General features: G+C 43.8%; 1 protein-coding gene across 2 annotated transcripts in view; it reads left to right on the forward strand.

Annotated features, from left to right (window-relative positions):
* Positions 1–15,586, forward strand: part of DDHD1 (DDHD domain containing 1) — a 62,712-nt gene extending 47,126 nt beyond the window's left edge. For both annotated transcript variants that reach the window (XM_058829229.1, XM_058829230.1), the window contains 6 exons: positions 2,944–3,209; positions 4,564–4,639; positions 8,581–8,730; positions 9,999–10,251; positions 12,688–12,867; positions 15,022–15,586. In XM_058829229.1, the coding sequence (XP_058685212.1) occupies positions 2,944–3,209; positions 4,564–4,639; positions 8,581–8,730; positions 9,999–10,251; positions 12,688–12,867; positions 15,022–15,203 (1,107 nt within the window). In that variant the 3' untranslated portion in view covers positions 15,204–15,586. The remainder of the gene's footprint in view (positions 1–2,943; positions 3,210–4,563; positions 4,640–8,580; positions 8,731–9,998; positions 10,252–12,687; positions 12,868–15,021) is intronic.
* The last annotated feature ends 579 nt before the right edge of the window (positions 15,587–16,165 follow it).

Raw genomic sequence — 16,165 nt, forward strand, 5'->3', positions numbered from 1 at the left:
TGTCAGCAAGCTCAGGATGAGGCACCTGTAACCCAACCATGAGGTGCAGACGTGGAGCAGCCACTCCCCACTGGCTTTGGGAGGCTGAGGAGGGAATTGTTATTTTATTGTTTGGTTTTTGGGTTCTTTTTAATCTAATAGTGAGCCTTTAATTAAATCCCTTTCAAGGGAGTAGAAGGACTGTGCATAAAAAAAAAACCAGCTCTTAAAAATTTTATTATAGTGATGCCATTTAGGAGAAAAAAATGGATAGGCAGTCATATTTTTCATGTTTAAATCCAATGAAAAAATTCACTGATTTTAGGCAATATAAAGCCACTTGGTGTCTTCAGGAGATATTTTTACATGGATTTTTAGGATATATCAAGCTGTAACTACAAAAGATTTGAAAGCAGTTCACGTGGCATTTACTGGACTAAAACTCTGTTGAAACCAAACTTTTCTTTCACAAGTTGGAATATTTTATGTTTTTTAAGACTAAGAAAGCAAATCAGGATTAAATGATAGAATGGCTTGGATTGAACAGGACCTCAGACATCATCTAGTTCCATCCCCTAATAAATATTACCTTAACTTCATATACTGCTTAACCAAACAGGTTTTAAGCTGGGACTTTAAATGAATGTTAGTTTTCATTTTATTTTCTTTCTGTTTTTTCTGCTTTTCTTTTTTTTTTTTTTTTTTCTCTTACTCTGCACCACAAAGGTTCAGTTTCTAATCTTAGGACTGGCACAGGACTCCTGGCAGGACACCAACATGCATAAGTGCTCACTGCAGGTTTGGCAGAGCTGCAAACCAAACCATTCACAGTGCCTGGAAATCTGGAGCCTTTCCCACAGCAGATCTTCCTCTCCACAATTACCTTAGGGATTTGGGGTTTAGGAATGATCTCCATCAGATGATTTGGTTGAGTTCAGTGCTTGGACTCTGGTCTGCAAAATTGCAAATGTGCATTTGTTTGGAGATCCATGAATCATTTCTTAGTTATGGCCATGTTTGTGCTTCACTTCCCAGTCACATCAAGTTTTTAAAGGAGGAATTAATTTTTTTTAATTAAAAACAAGGCTGGGTTCAGTGTCCAACCAGGATTTTCCAAGAATATTCTGTTTTATGCCCTCAGATAGCAAAATCAGATCTTTATAATGGAAATGCCATGATGCCAGAAGATTATTTAAAGAATCCTGGCAGGAATCCCCAAACACTTTGATTTCAACTGATTCTTGCTATTTTGTTCTGGTTTTTAATCAAAACCTTTTAAATGGAGAAAATACCAGCCAGCCACAGCTCATCCTGATTGACATTTTCAGCTCCAGCTCTTGCTGAAACCTCTGCCTGTTTGTTCATGTGTGAAACTTTGTGCCCACAGTCTGTGTAGACCCAAATGGAAGAAGAGGCAGCATCACAGTCAAAAATAATTGAAAATGGGTGTTCTGCTACTCCTTTCTCCGAGCTGCTGCAAGGCTGTGTTAATCATTTCACAGTGCTTCAGGCAGAGGGTTTGTTGTGTGGATTCTCACTCAGTAAAATGTGTATCAAACACTGGCACTTCTGGTGCCATTCATATTTATATTCAGTAATGACTCAGGCTCTTGAAAAATCATGTTGAAATTATATGTTCCATAGCTTTAATTTCCCCTTGCTAACAAGGGAATGATTTGCACTCTTCTTGTTTGTCCTCCTCCCTGCCACAGCCTGGAAACATTGCTCAGCTTCCATGCTGAGTTTCACAGGCAAAGCTGCTTTTTTTGTTGCTGTTTTTTTGGTTTTTTTGGTTGTTTGTTGTGGGTTTTTTTGTGTTGGCCAGTTCCCAAATCTCATGGTTTCCAGTGTTTCTCTCTAAAATACTTTCTGGGAAGATATACCTTGTTATCCTACAGTGTAGGGTTTGCAGCAGATAAGCTTCTCAGAGACTCCATGAACACAGGACCAGCATTTATATATTTATTGCTGTAGTACTATAGGATTAGTCTGTGATCTTTAAAAACCATGTTGCACTCCTGCTTTTCCCCAAAAAATCCCTCCTGGAAACCTGTAAGCAGAAAACTGGTTTTTTTAAGCATTGTTTATATCAAATGTCCAAATTCTAGCTCTGTTTTTCTCTCTTTTGCCTTTTTTTCCTCCCATACCATCCTCTTACCTGAGATGAGGCTTTTTATTTTTTTTTTTTAGCAGCATCCCATCATTCTGATTCCTTGGGAATAATTTCCAGCAGGTTCAGGAAGGGAAGGAGGACAGGAAGCTGCCTCTCCTTTCAGCTGGGCAGTGGGGAGGAGAATGAAGGGCATGATGAGTTCAAGCCTGCTTTCCTGAGACCCAAAAAGCAATCTGAGGATATTTTCCCAGAAGCCATCCAGGCTCTCACTGCAGCACATCCATTTCAGTGGATTTCTCTCTTCCCAGCCCCCTGTTGCTCACAGTGACAGAGGGAGAAGGGGTATGAGCTGTTGGTGAGGTGATGCCAAGGTTATGGCAGAGATGAGTTGATTTGTGTGGCTCAGGCTCCTTCCATCCTCCTTAAATTAAAAAAGGAGCTGAACCTCTTGATACAAGAGGAATGCTCAATGCAGTGCTGCAGAAAATGGAAGAGAATGCAGCAAGAAGGGAAATACCATTGTGCCAACAATCATTGTTGTGCCAGGTGTTGCTCAGCTCCCAGGTGAGTCCTTCAAGCACAGCTGCCATTTATTGAAGTGTTTGTTTCAGTTTGATGCCTTGGGCTGTGCAGTGCAGCTGTTTTAGGGTCACCACGTGTCCTGTGTGGTGGCTCTGGAGAGGAGGGATGAACCTCTGGAGTCAGGGACCACCAGCCAGGACATGGGATGGAGCTCATCTTCCCAGCCTGATTTATCAGGAGCGGGTCAGAGTGGGTTGGGAACATCCCTGAACACCAACTGGAGCAACAGATGTTGATACTAAACCCTCTCTCCTCCTCCTTTGGCACAGCTGGTGAAGGGGCTGCAGCAGGAGCTGAACCGCCTCTACTCCCTCTTCTGCTCCCGGAACCCGGAGTTTGAGGAGAAGGGAGGGAAGGTGTCCATCGTGTCCCACTCTCTGGGCTGTGTCATCACCTACGACATCATGACAGGCTGGAACCCAGTCAGGCTCTATGAGCAGCTGCTGCAGAAGGAGGAGGAGGAGGAGCTGGAAGAGCGTTGGATGAGCTACGAGGAGCAGCGTTTGCTGGAGGAACTTTACATAACCAAACAACGGTAACGCTCCCGCTGCCAGGGATCAAAGGACAGAACCACATCCCTGGAAAACACCCTCTGGGTGTTTCCACAACCCACCAGGGCTCTTATCTTTGGTGGCTGGTGTTCTTCTGCTGGGGCTGGGTGGTAAATGCTAAACAAAGAATGGGAGCTCTGGATCCACACAGACTCATGGAACAGTTTGGGTTGGAAGGGACCTTCAGGATCATCCAGTTCCAGCCCCCTGCCGTGGACAGGGACACCTTCCACCATCCCAGGTTGCTCCCAAGTCTCATCCAACCTGGCCTTGGAGGGTTGGGGATATTTTGGTGCTGTGAGACACCCATTAGAGAATCTAAAATTAGCGACTTCAGTCGTTCAAGTGGGATGTGACAAATCACGAATCACAGGTTTCTGGTTCCTTCCTGAAACCAGTCTGAGTTTTGGTGATATTTGGGAAGCATTAATGCAGCAGCAGCCCTGCTGTGGTGGAATCAGGATGTGTCTCACTAGGGGTGGGTGCAGGATGTCTCTGTCAGCTGCAGGGCTGGACTAAGTGCAGCATTTCTGAGAAAAGGGAAGTTTAGAAACCTAATGAATTGTTGCAGTGATAAGATGACCCTTCAGGCATGTCACAAACGTATAATCAGGGAGAAATGGCCATTTTCACACCCCTGCTCCAGCTCCTTAGGCATCCTCTGAAGTGCTTCCACAGAAATCACAAGTATCATTTGACACTGGCACTGCTGCACAGAAAAGGTGGCTCTCCCTTCAGTGAGCAATTCCATGTGAAATGATGGAAAATAGACTGCTGACATCCTGTAACCTCTGGAATTTACTGGGACTGGGAACAGTCTGACCCATCCATATGTGTGCTTTACCTTGTAGCTGCTTTTTTAATTCAGGCCAAGTAGAAAAGCAGCTGAATGACCTTTTTTTCATGGTAGTTGAAAGGGTGAGACACCATCCTCCAGAAATTGCACCTCCATACAGAACTCCATAATGCCCAGACCTTTTCCTGTGGCTTTGTTGTTGTTTTGGGAGGTTTAAAACCAAAATAAAGCAGGTGATTTGGCTGAAAAATCACCAAGGAAACGGGAGGTGAGTCAGCTACTCCTGATGAAGGAGGGTGGGCAGATGCTTGGGGTGGTGAACAGGGGAATTGTCATGTCTTGATTGATCTCTTCTGTGGCCAGAGAAACAGGATTTGACAGACATTGATTCTTAATCAGCTGAGCTGCTGCAGGAAATACTGACACCATCACTCTCTCTTCCCAGCAGACAAAACTGTTGGACCCCACAGGAATGCCTGTTTGGATCAGAGAGGTTAAAGCTGCATTTTTTATTGGATCTCAGAAAGATCTCTATTTTCTAGGTTGAGAGAGATAGAAGAGAGGTTACATGAGTTAAAGGCATCCACCATATCAAAACCACCTGTCTTAAAATTTAAGGTATGTATGTTAAAGAGGTTTCTACTGAACTTTTCTGCTTGCTGTAAAAATACACCTGCAGTGTGAGTCATTCTGTTTATTTTTATTTTTTCCCATGTCCCTAGACATAGTTTTGGCAGAATAATTTGGATTTTGGATGAAGTGTGTGAGCATACATGCAAAAATGTTGTATTCACAGAATATTGTTATTTATTGAAATTCTGTATTTGTAATAAATTTTGAGCAACCTGGTCTAGAGGGAGGTGTCCCTGCCCATGGCAGGGGGTTGGAATGAGCTGAGCTTTAAGGTCCCTTCCAACCCAAGCCATTCTGGGATTTTATTATAGATGTTTATATAAAATTATATGTAAATATATGTGTAAATATATAGAATATAAATACATTTAATACATAAACCTAGTTGTTTTATTATAGACACACACAATTCTGTGGGAAGGTAAAAACTATTTGGCAGATGACATCAATCACATATTTTAAAGAGTTTCACTTCTACTCCATTGAATAATCCATCTTCCTTGGGGACTCCTTCTAACATTTCACATCTCTGAGCAAATCTGATTGAATTTCCTCCAGGAGTGGATTTTCCTTCCAAATCATTCTGCTCTGACAGTTAGCACACTTTCAATCTCAGGCAGCAGATTGCTTGCTAATCAGCTGTACAAATTGCTGGAATTCCTTATCTTTGGGAAAAGGCATTTTCCAGCTCCTGGGTGGGATGTGCAACACTTTCTACTCGCTCAACTCCATCCTGAAATATTAAACCATAAAAATGTGACATGATAGATGAGAATAAAATGGATTATTGTTTCTTAACTTGCCATTTTTCTTTCCTTATGAGTTCAGAAGGGCTCCTGGAAGCCAAGGTCAATGTTGAGCTGTAAAAAAAGAGGAAACCAGCCATAATTCACATTGTCACAGCCTTCTCCTTTTCATCACTGCTTGAAAGCATGTGTCAGGCTATTATCTCTCCCATCAAGGAAGCTGGAGTCAGGCTGGTCCTTCCCCAGCTCTGGGAAAGCTTCACTCAGTTGCATTTAAACTGAAGGACAGTTTCTGGACAGTTGCTTTTTAGATGGAGAGGAGAAAAGGGGGAAAAAACTTTAGATAAAGAGGACTTTATCTACCTAAATAGATGGAATATATCTGTTATCTTCAGGTGACATTTCCACTGCAGTTCATCCTTTTCCTTGCCCCTACTGCCAGGGAGATGTTTTGTTTCTCTGAAGCTTCGCTCTGGTGACTCCCATGGCTTGAGACAGAGCTCCAGAGGGAGAAGCTTTCCATGGAAATGAACTGAAACAGGATTGCTCAGACCAGTCCAGCTCACTGGGGGTGACTGGTTTGTTGAAGGAGAACAGCCTCATTAAGAAACCAACCACCCATCCCTTGGTTCTTCATGTCAGCTCTTTCTTGGACTGAAAAAAAATTAGGGTTTCCAGGATGGGCTGGAGTTGCCACATGAAGGAGAGTTGAGCTGGATGTTGAGCAAGCACTAAAGTTGCTTTTTGGCGAGACAAATGCAAGAAGAAGTACAGCAGCTTGCTTGGTTCGTGCTTAATATTAGAGGAAATTGAATTATTGACTCCATGGGGAGGAAAAGCCCCACAAAATGTGAAGATATGGGGTGTGTTGTACTCTAATAAATTGGACAAGCCACCAGGGTGGGAACTTGAGGGGGATCTTTGTCTCTTTGCTTCTGCTCAGACAGGATAATGGAATTACTGCTGGACCAACAGGAGCTGTGGGGTTAAAAGCAGAGCCAACACCTAATTAATGTTGTAAATTCAGGATTTAGAATCACAGCCTTGTCCCCACCAGCCTTGTAAGAGGAGCTGGAGTTAAAGGGTGAGGGGCTGAGGAACATGGGAACTTGGGGAATGGTGTGACAGCAACCCCTTCACGCCTCTGGTGTATGAAAATGGGAAATCTTTTATTGTAGGAGAAGAGGAGAGCAGGACCCTCAATTGCTCCTTAGGACTGACACAGAAATGCATTTAAATCTGGCTTTGCAATGTCCTGTCCAGGGTTCCTCAGCACTTCTCACTCAGCCAAAGCTGCAGAAACTCTTCTGGAGGAGGGTCCAGCCTGTCTCACGTTCCTCTGTGCCCAGCACAAAAGGGCTCTGCTGCCTCACTTCTGTTCACTCATTCAGCTTTTTTTTTTTCACTTAATTATGAAAATACTGCAGTGCTAAGTTGAATGGATGAGTACTTGGCTCAGCTTCTGCTTAAAATACAAATAAATTCATTAAGTCTTCTGTTTATGAATCATAACCAGGAGAGGAGTGCTGCTCTCCAAGGTCATTTCATAAACACATCTCCTGTGTTGTTGAATATTTACAGGAAAATGCCCCACTCCTGATTCCAGGAAAAACACCAAAATTAATAAATATTGCCTAGGAAGATTCTGATCTTCTATTCCCAGTAGGTTTTACAATACAGCAGCCTGATCTTCAGCCACCTTGCAGCAGCACTGACAGTCTAAGGGCTGCAGCTTAAAGGATTTGGTGTTTAGAATCCTAGAATTGGGGTTGGAAAAGACCTGTCCACCACTAAACCACATCCCCAAGTGCCACATCCACATAAAAATCCCTGCAGGGATGGGGACTCCAGCACTGTTTATCAACAGAAATGATGGGACAAAAGCCACACTCTGTGTAACCACTGAAACCAATTACCTTCTGAGGGTTTTCCCAGTCTCTTTTGAGTGTCCTCTGCTAAGGGCAAGCTGGCAGGCACTGTCTGATTCCTCCCTAAAGCAGAACAATGATAATTGTGCCTTTCAGATGCTTGACACAGGAATATCAGATGGACAGGGTTAGAGGTTACTTATTCAATTTAAATTTCAAATTCCTTTTGTTGTGTTTGAAGATGAAAAAGCTTTTTGTCCAAGCTGCCAAAACACAAGATCTGTGTAAAACTTGGGTTGAAGAAAGGAAAGGAGCTTTGCACCAAGTGGTAATTTTAATGACAGAGCAGTGCTGTGCTGCATGTGACATGAAATAACCATGTTGAAGGTCTAGTTTATTCTTTCTCCATCGAGTTGGGACTTCTCTTGGAAGGAAGAGGTGTGGTACCAGTGCCAAGACATTAAAGGAGGAATGTTTTGTGCAGCACTGGAATCAAAGAGATGAAAAGGACCATTATTCCTGTGCCCTCATTCCCTCATAGGGAGAAGGATCCAGTGATCCTCCACGTGCCTTTAGCAAGAATTCAGCAATTCCTCTTGCTGGCTGAGCATCTGACAATGGTAAAATTAATTTTTCAAGTAAGAAAATAAAGGTTGAAAGGCAATTTTGACTTAGGGAAATGTCTTTTACCACCGAGTTTTCTATTTGATGGTTTGGATTGGATTGGAAGTGGGGGGTCAGCGTTGAATTGTGACCTTGGGTTGGTTGTAATGACCCCAAAATGCAGGTTCAGTGACTTCTCAGATGTGGCAGCTCAGATTTACTCAGTTGGTGTTGAAGGCAGCGAGGTCCCAGCAGCTTTGGGTGACATCAGAGTGTCTCAGGGGGCTGTGCCTGCTCCTGGGACATGGTGGCACTGGTGGCAAGCAGCATTCTGGTCACTTAACCCCAGCTGTGTGTGGCAAGAAAATCATGGAGAACTTGGTTAGGATGAGAATGAAGAGGTCTGGCAGGTTTGGGAAGCTCCAGGAGAAATCAGACTCATTTCTTTAGTGTCTCCCAAACTCTTCTTTCTCCATCCTTTCCAGTGCTGGTGGACCTCTCTAAATTCATATACCCAACCTGATTTTTGGTTTTAGCACCCCAAAATGCAGCCAAGGGCAGTTTAACTCCCATTTATGGACGTTGTGGTGCTCTTCAACCAAGACTTGGAGTCCCTCTGTTAAAACCAATGAGGTGGAGAGAGAAATCAAACCCAGCAGTGCTAGGAAACATTTCCATCCTTATTAACGTGGATGAAATCTCTCCCCAGGTTGAGAATTTCTTCTGTATGGGATCCCCACTGGCAGTGTTCCTGGCCTTGCGTGGGATCCGTCCCGGAACCAGCGGCAGCCAGGATCACATCCTGCCCAGAACCATTTGTAACCGCTTATTAAACATTTTTCATCCAACAGATCCAGTGGTGAGTCTCTAATTGCAGTCTCAAGCTTTTACCTTGCCTGTTTTTAAGCTCTGGGATGATGTGGGATCTTCAAAGTGTGTGAGTCAACATGAGTGTGTTCCAGCAGAGGATTATTTGTTAATGGTTATTATACAATGGCTTGGGGTTTGGAACTGTAGAATTACATTTCCTACAAATAATTGCCATAAATAACATATTTTTTGCTTCTCTTTTCATAGTAATAAACATAAGACTTGGGATTAATCTGATTTTTTTTTTTGTTTTTTTAATAATCTTTTCTCAGACAAGAATTTTGTGTTTAACTTCCTGGCTTCCATTCAAACATCATCTGTCCAAAAACATTTTTGCTGTTAAAAAGGCTTCACAAACAGTTTCCAAGATAATACAGAAAAGCAAAGACTGAGGTTTTTTTTCCCCCAAAGGATCCTAAAAGTTTTTTGATAGTATTTGGGAGAGGATTATTGGTGTAGCTTTGCCTTTTCCTTATTCCACAGCAGCCTGTGTTGGCTGTCACCAAATCAGTTACTGGACTTTGATCTGCATCCCCTTGGTAACTTCTTTGATGTAAGTCTGGTTGGGAATTTCATGTACAGCAGCAATTTGGGGATATTTTCCTATTTAAAGTAGCTGAATTTAAGTATATTCAGACTTCAATCCAAACATGGTCACGTTCAGCTCCAGCTACTCCAGAATTTTCCTGGATTCTCAAGGACCATTGGTTCCACTCTGCAAATAGTAACTTCATTGTAGTTTTAAAATAAAGAAATGCAGGATGCTTTTCTACATCTAAATGGACAAAGAGAAATAAAAAATCAGTAGAAAAATATTTTTTAAAATAAACATAACTCATGTTTTGCACAGGGATCAACAAAGAGCCACCAAAAAGAATGTTTATATTTATTAGCCATTACATTAAATGGCCAATTCCTCTTTATTGTGTTAGAATCAGCTTAACTTTAAATTTGTTCTCTCAGTAAAACCATCTGTTAGTAACCTGTGTGTTGGTAACAACATGTAGTACAAATGTTGTAATACAGGTGTGTAAAAGTGAGCTCACAAGAACCTGTGTGGCTGATAAATCTCCCTGGTGAAACCAAAAGTGAATCAGACCAGAACAGCACCAGTGTCACCTTCTAGGCTTTGCTTAGGACAGGTGCTCTGGATTTGAGGTTGGAGACAGCTCTGGATGGGAAGGGAATGTGATTTTTTTTCCCCCCCCCCCAGTCTGGACTCCCAGGACTGATCTTTGCTCCAAATTCCCCTTCCAGGCCTACAGGTTAGAACCCTTAATCCTGAAACACTACAGCAACATCTCACCTGTGCAGATCCACTGGTACAACACAGCCAACCCCCTCCCTTACGAGCACATGAAGCCAAGTTTCCTCAACCCCAGCAAAGAACCTACCTCAGCCCCGGACACCGAGAGCGCGTCGGCGGCGCCCAGCCCCACCACGTCCCCAGTGATGGTGCGGCGCCACTACGGGGAGTCCATCACCAACATTGGCAAAGCCAGCATTTTGGGTAATGTCCCCTCTGTGGGCTGGGACATTCAGCATTTTGGGTAATGTCCCCTCTGTGGGCTGGGACATTCAGCATTTTGGGTAATGTCCCCTCTGTCCCTGAGCTGGGTTATTCAGCATTTTGGGTGATGTCCCCTCTGTCCCTTGGCTGGGACATTCAGCTTTTTGGGTAATGTCCCCTCTTTCCCTGGGCTGGGACATTCAGCATTTTGGGTAATGTCCCCTCTGTCCCTGAGCTGGGTTATTCTGCATTTTGGGTAATGTCCCCTCTTTCCCTGGGCTGGGACATTCAGCATTTTGGGTAATGTCCCCTCTGTCCCTGAGCTGGGTTATTCTGCATTTTGGGTAATGTCCCCTCTTTCCCTGAGCTGGGACATTCAGCATTTTGGGTAATGTCCCCTCTGTCCCTGGGCTGGGACATTCAGCATTTTGGGTAATGTCCCCTCTGTCCCTTGGCTGGGACATTCAGCATTTTGGGTAATGTCCCCTCTGTCCCTGGGGTTGGGACATTCAGCATTTTGGGTAATGTCCCCTCTGTCCCTGAGCTGGGTTATTCTGCATTTTGGGTAATGTCCCCTCTGTGGGCTGGGACATTCAGCATTTTGGGTAATGTCCCCTCTGTGGGCTGGGACATTCAGCATTTTGGGTAATGTCCCCTCTGTCCCTGAGCTGGGACATTCAGCATTTTGGGTAATGTCCCCTCTGTCCCTGAGCTGGGACATTCAGCATTTTGGGTAATGTCCCCTCTGTCCCTGGGCTGGGAGATGCTCAGGGAGTTTTGCTGCTCCCTGGGGTTGGGGTACAGCCCTAAGGAAACTCAGATCTGGAGATGGGAACTGGGGGTGTTCAGCTGGAGAAGAGAAGGATTCAGGGAGATCTTGGAGCTCCTTGCAGGGCCTGAAGGGACTCCAGGAGAGCTGGAGAGGGACTGGGGACACAAGGGGTGGAGGGACAGGACACAGGGAATAGCTCCCAGTGCCAGAGGGCAGGGATGGGATGGGATATTGGGAACTGGGAGTTGTTCCCTGTGAGGTTGGTGAGGCCCTGAGGTTTTCCAGAGAAGCTGTGGCTGTTCCTGGATCCCTGGAAGTGTCCAAAGCCAGGCTGGACAGTGCTTGGAAGAATCTGAGGTAGTGGAAGGTGTCCCTGCCATGGCAGGGAATTGAAACTGGATGAGCTTTAAGGTCCCTTCCAAGCCAAACCATTCCATGATTCTATTCCTGTCCCTTGCACAGAATCAGAGAGTGGCTGAGGTTGGAAGTGACCCCTGGAGATCATCCACTTCAACCCCCAAAATCCTCACTGGCAGAGGATGGTTTCAGTGAGTTCTGTAGGTGTCTGGCTTTAATCCCAGCTGACACTTGCTCTGAAATAAAAACCACTTGATGTGCACTGGAGTCAAAGCTTGGGGGAGATGATGTAGTTCATGCATTTGCTGCCTTATTTTTGTCTGCCTTATTGAAGTTACATCCCAGTGATTCAACAGATTCCACTCCACTTCATGGAAAGAATAAAAATTAAATTAAAACTTGTCCTCTGATTCCATTTTCTGGTGTGGACAAATAGTAGAAAAATCACACCATGTAACTCATTATAGTTACCTTTAACTCATGCTTCTACAATAGGAAATTCAGGCTGGTTGAGTATAAAGTCTGCTCCTTTCTGGCTTTCTGAGTCAAAATAAGCCCTGGTTTAAGTGAGCTTAAATTCCCTTCACTGGAGCTTATCCTTGATCATACACTTGCAGTTTTTGTTGACTCAAGGCTTTTCTTTAGCTCTCTGTGTGGGATTTGGGAGAAGCTTAGTGCCAGGAGTCTTCCCAGTCAAATAAGAATATAAAAGCAGTTTTTCCTCTAGTAGAAATATTTCAGAGCAGAGTGGCTTTTTTGGGGGGTTTCTATAGTAACTTTAATGTCTTGTCCATGAGGTGGCAGCAGAGTCAGGATAAAACATGACAAAACTACTCTTAACTTTTATATCCCTCTTCCTGAGCATGCAAAATAGTCCTTTTAAAGGATGCTGTAACATTTTTAAAGTTCTGTTAGGGCAATGGACCCTTAATAAGAGAAATGTGCTGAAGGCACCAACATTGTTAGAAAGCATTTTTGTCTTAGAATTTATGAAAGAGGAATCACAACATATCCTTCAAAGTACCAGATTTCTCTCTGCAGATTTTTTTTTTTTCCCACTAAATACAGCTCCCAAATCACAGCTTTTGCCTGTACACAAGTTTGGGGAAAAACAGAGCCCACTCCCACCCTCAGAAAGCACCAGGAGGGTTTTCCTTCACTCAGCTCTAATTAACGGGTGCTGCAGTGACTTTAATTTGCAGTGACTTTAATTTGCAGTGACTTTAATTTGCAGTTTGACTTTATTTTATTTGCAGTTTGACTGATGCATCTTGGGCTGGTTTTTTTTCCCTCTGTGCTGGATGCAGGAGCTGCAAGCATCGGGAAGGGCCTCGGTGGGATGCTCTTCTCCAGGTTTGGCCGGTCCAGTGCCACCCCCCAGAGCATGGAGACGGGAAAAGAGGGACCTGAGGGGGATGAGAAGAAGACCACGAGTGCTGGGAGCCCACCTTTGCCTCACAGCAGCTCGGGATTCCTCGAACCCACAGGTGAGTGGTGATCCTGTGGATCCAGGGAAACAAGAGTGGGGTGTGGGGCTGGAAGTGCCAGAACTGCACCTGACAGGATTTGCTGTTGTGGGTTTGCCACAAAGGAATAAATGTTGGATATCAAGGCCAGCTTGGACAGGGCTTGGAGCAGCCTGGGATGGTGGGAGGTGTTCCTGGTCGTGGCAGAGGGTGGAATGAGATGGTTTTTAAAGTCTCTTCCAACCCAAACCATTCTGGAATTCTGTGAATCTGTTCCTGGGTTGGATTTAAGCTTTAAAGCCCATCTCACCCCCTGGACACCTTCCACTGTCCCAGCTTGCTCCAAGCCCTGTCCAGCCTGGCCTTGGACACTCCCAGGGATCCAGGGGCAGCCCCAGCTGCTCTGGGCACCCTGTGCCAGGGCATCCCCACCCTCACAGCCAGGAATTTCTTCCCAGTATCCAGTCTAACCTTGCCCTCTGACAGTTTAAACCCTTTTTTCCACCTAAACTCCCAATTCCCCCATACATTTCCCATCCTGAAGCAATCTGGATTTTAGGATGTGTATGACTGGGAACAGAAGCTGCCCTTGTCCTGATCTGAACTGCTCAGAACAGAAAGTGCAATTTTAGCAGCTGGGATTTTTGAAAAGCATAGGTACTTCCTCTCAGGAAATTCATCCTTGGATTTATTTCTGAGCTCCCCCTTGGCACTGCTGCAGGACACGGGGTTTTTCTGCAATCTAAGGAGTCACAAGTGTCCTGTGACAGCATTCACATGATGGATTGCTGTCTGTTCATACGAATTTCAACAGATAACCTGTCTGAGTCAGTGTTTGAGGGCGGAAATTTTGGGTCAGACGTGAGGGAAGTAGAGAAGCGGGACAGGGAACATCACGAAGCAGCCGAGGGGGTCCTTTCAGGGGAGATTGGCACACTGAGGGTTTCCTGCATGGATCCCACATCCCTCCATGCTGGAAACCCATCCCTGCTCCATAGAAGGAGAAGGTGGAGCAGAGGCCAGCAGGGCTGGGAGCTGAATGATGCAATCCCCACCAAAGGCTGTGCTCGCAGAGGGCTGTGGTGGGGTTTGGCTCCCGCCCAAGCTCCCGTAACGGCCTCTCCCAGCAGCCTCCCTGCACAGCCACTGGGGTTTTTTTGGATAAACTCTCCTTCTTGGAAATGACTCTGGTTGTCTGCTGGTGTTCCAAGGCTCTGGCTCCCTGGCCTTGCTGCAAAGTGGGGCGATGCTCCTGGGGAAGCAGGGAGATCTGTGCCGTGTCTGCCGGCGCTTGTGCGATGCTCCCTTTCCGTGCTCCTCGAGCCAAGAATTAAAATTCCTTCAAACTGGCTTTGATAAATGGCTGCATTTTTGACTCAGTCTGGGGCTTTGGCTTTTTGTAGCTCAGCAAGCTTTTAGGGGTTTTTTTTCTCCTTTTTATTTTATTGCTCCTGGTGGAGATTTGCTGACTGCTGAAGCGCCTTAGCGATAGGTTAACATTGGCCCAGTTAAAATGCAGTGGTAATTGCTTAGAATGTGGCATTAATCAAAGCAGCCATTGAAATAAAAGGGTAACTGCTGAAATATACTTGGAATAATCAGGATATTAAAAGGGCAGAGCTGTGGAGGGACGACTTTGCAGGAAGGGCTTGTAGTGATGGGTGTAGTCTCCTTGTATAGACACTAAAAAATGCAAGAAATCCATTTATTTCAGAAAGTTTCCTAGTGGGGCCTCAGCATTTGCTGGATATTTCTCTGTAGTTATCATAACAAGTATAAATAAATATATTTATAGAGTTACTATAAGGAAAACAGCTGCTTGAAAATAAAAAAAACAACCATCTTTTCCCAAGTTGAGAATCACAGAATCATTCAGATTGGAAAAGACCTCTAAGAATAGGTTTGGTTCCATTTTTATTTTTTTGATTTTTTTTTTAACTGAAAAAAGCAGGTTTTTTTCAGCACCACTCTTAGGTTTGTGCTAAATGCATGAGGTGCATTGAAATGTTATTTCTGTATTATTAAATCTTGATTTAGTTGAGTGCCCTGTGAAATGTAAACATGAGGAGAGGCTGAGTGTGTTGTTTGTACTACAGAATCAGAACCCCAAACACTCTGATGTTTTTGCAGCTCTAACATCCCTCTTGCTCCTTATTTTTTTTGTTCATTTTCCAGTGGAACTGGAGCACAGGATCGACTTTGAGCTCAGGGAAGGTCTCGTGGAGAGCAGATACTGGTCTGCAGTCACATCCCACACTGCTTACTGGTCATCTCTGGATATTGCCCTCTTCCTCCTCACCTTCATGTACAAGCAAGACCAAGAAGAGACTGACAAATCCAATTTAGACACTGTGTGAATTTTTCACTGGGGACAGGAGAGGAAACTTTCAAAACCAGTGGCACAAAACGGATTTGACTGCAGAGCTGCAGGACCCGTGGCATGGAGGTTTCAGGTTTAAGTGCATGTTTGGGGGGGTTTTCCTGTTTCTAAAGAGGAGAGGTTATTTGTATTTCAAAGCACTTTATAGTTTTCAACGTTTTGCAGTGCTGAATTAGACCTGAAAGAATTCCAAATTCCTGTCAATGTGGACTGTACAAAGAGCCAAGACAGCATTGTAGCATCCCGTGAGCATTTGTGCTTGGGTGACATCCTTGTTAATGACCATAATTGCTGTTTAGTTCATTAAACTATTAAAAAAAAAAATAGTGGATTAAAAAAAAAAAAAAACAACAAAAAAAACCAACAACAACAAACCAAACCTGAATTAATTTGCATTAACAAAAAAAAAAAAAAAATACATGTTCAGTACAAACCTAAACCTGCCATGTGCTGATGTTTTATGTACCCGTGATTAACAAGCGGTGGTGTCATTTTTCCAGGACTTTATTCAGCTCCACATCCAATTATCCCCACTTTGGAAGCCCATTCTCACTGCTGGCTTCTGAGGGTCTATCCTATGTGATAAATTAAGAAACTAATGCTGAAGAGAAAAAAAAAAAGAAAAAATTATAAAAAAAAAAAAGAGCATGAGGCAAATATTTGAAATACTGTAATTATAATTTATTATTCTCTCTAATCGTTTCATTTTATTCCAGTGTATAAAACATTACTTTTTTACTGATTTCTTTTGACATAATTTAAGAACCACATTTATTTTCTACAGTGTTAAGACTTTTTCTCAGAAATACATATCTTTGTACTACTATTCAAATGAATATATGGACACTGTGGCACACTTTAAGTATTTTTTCATTAAAAATAAATATTTGTGGTTTCACACAAATGACATCAGTCATGTTCTTCTCAGAGGTAAGTGGC

Source organism: Poecile atricapillus, chromosome 1, assembly GCF_030490865.1.
Source record: "Poecile atricapillus isolate bPoeAtr1 chromosome 1, bPoeAtr1.hap1, whole genome shotgun sequence".
Taxonomy (NCBI): Eukaryota; Metazoa; Chordata; class Aves; order Passeriformes; family Paridae; genus Poecile; species Poecile atricapillus.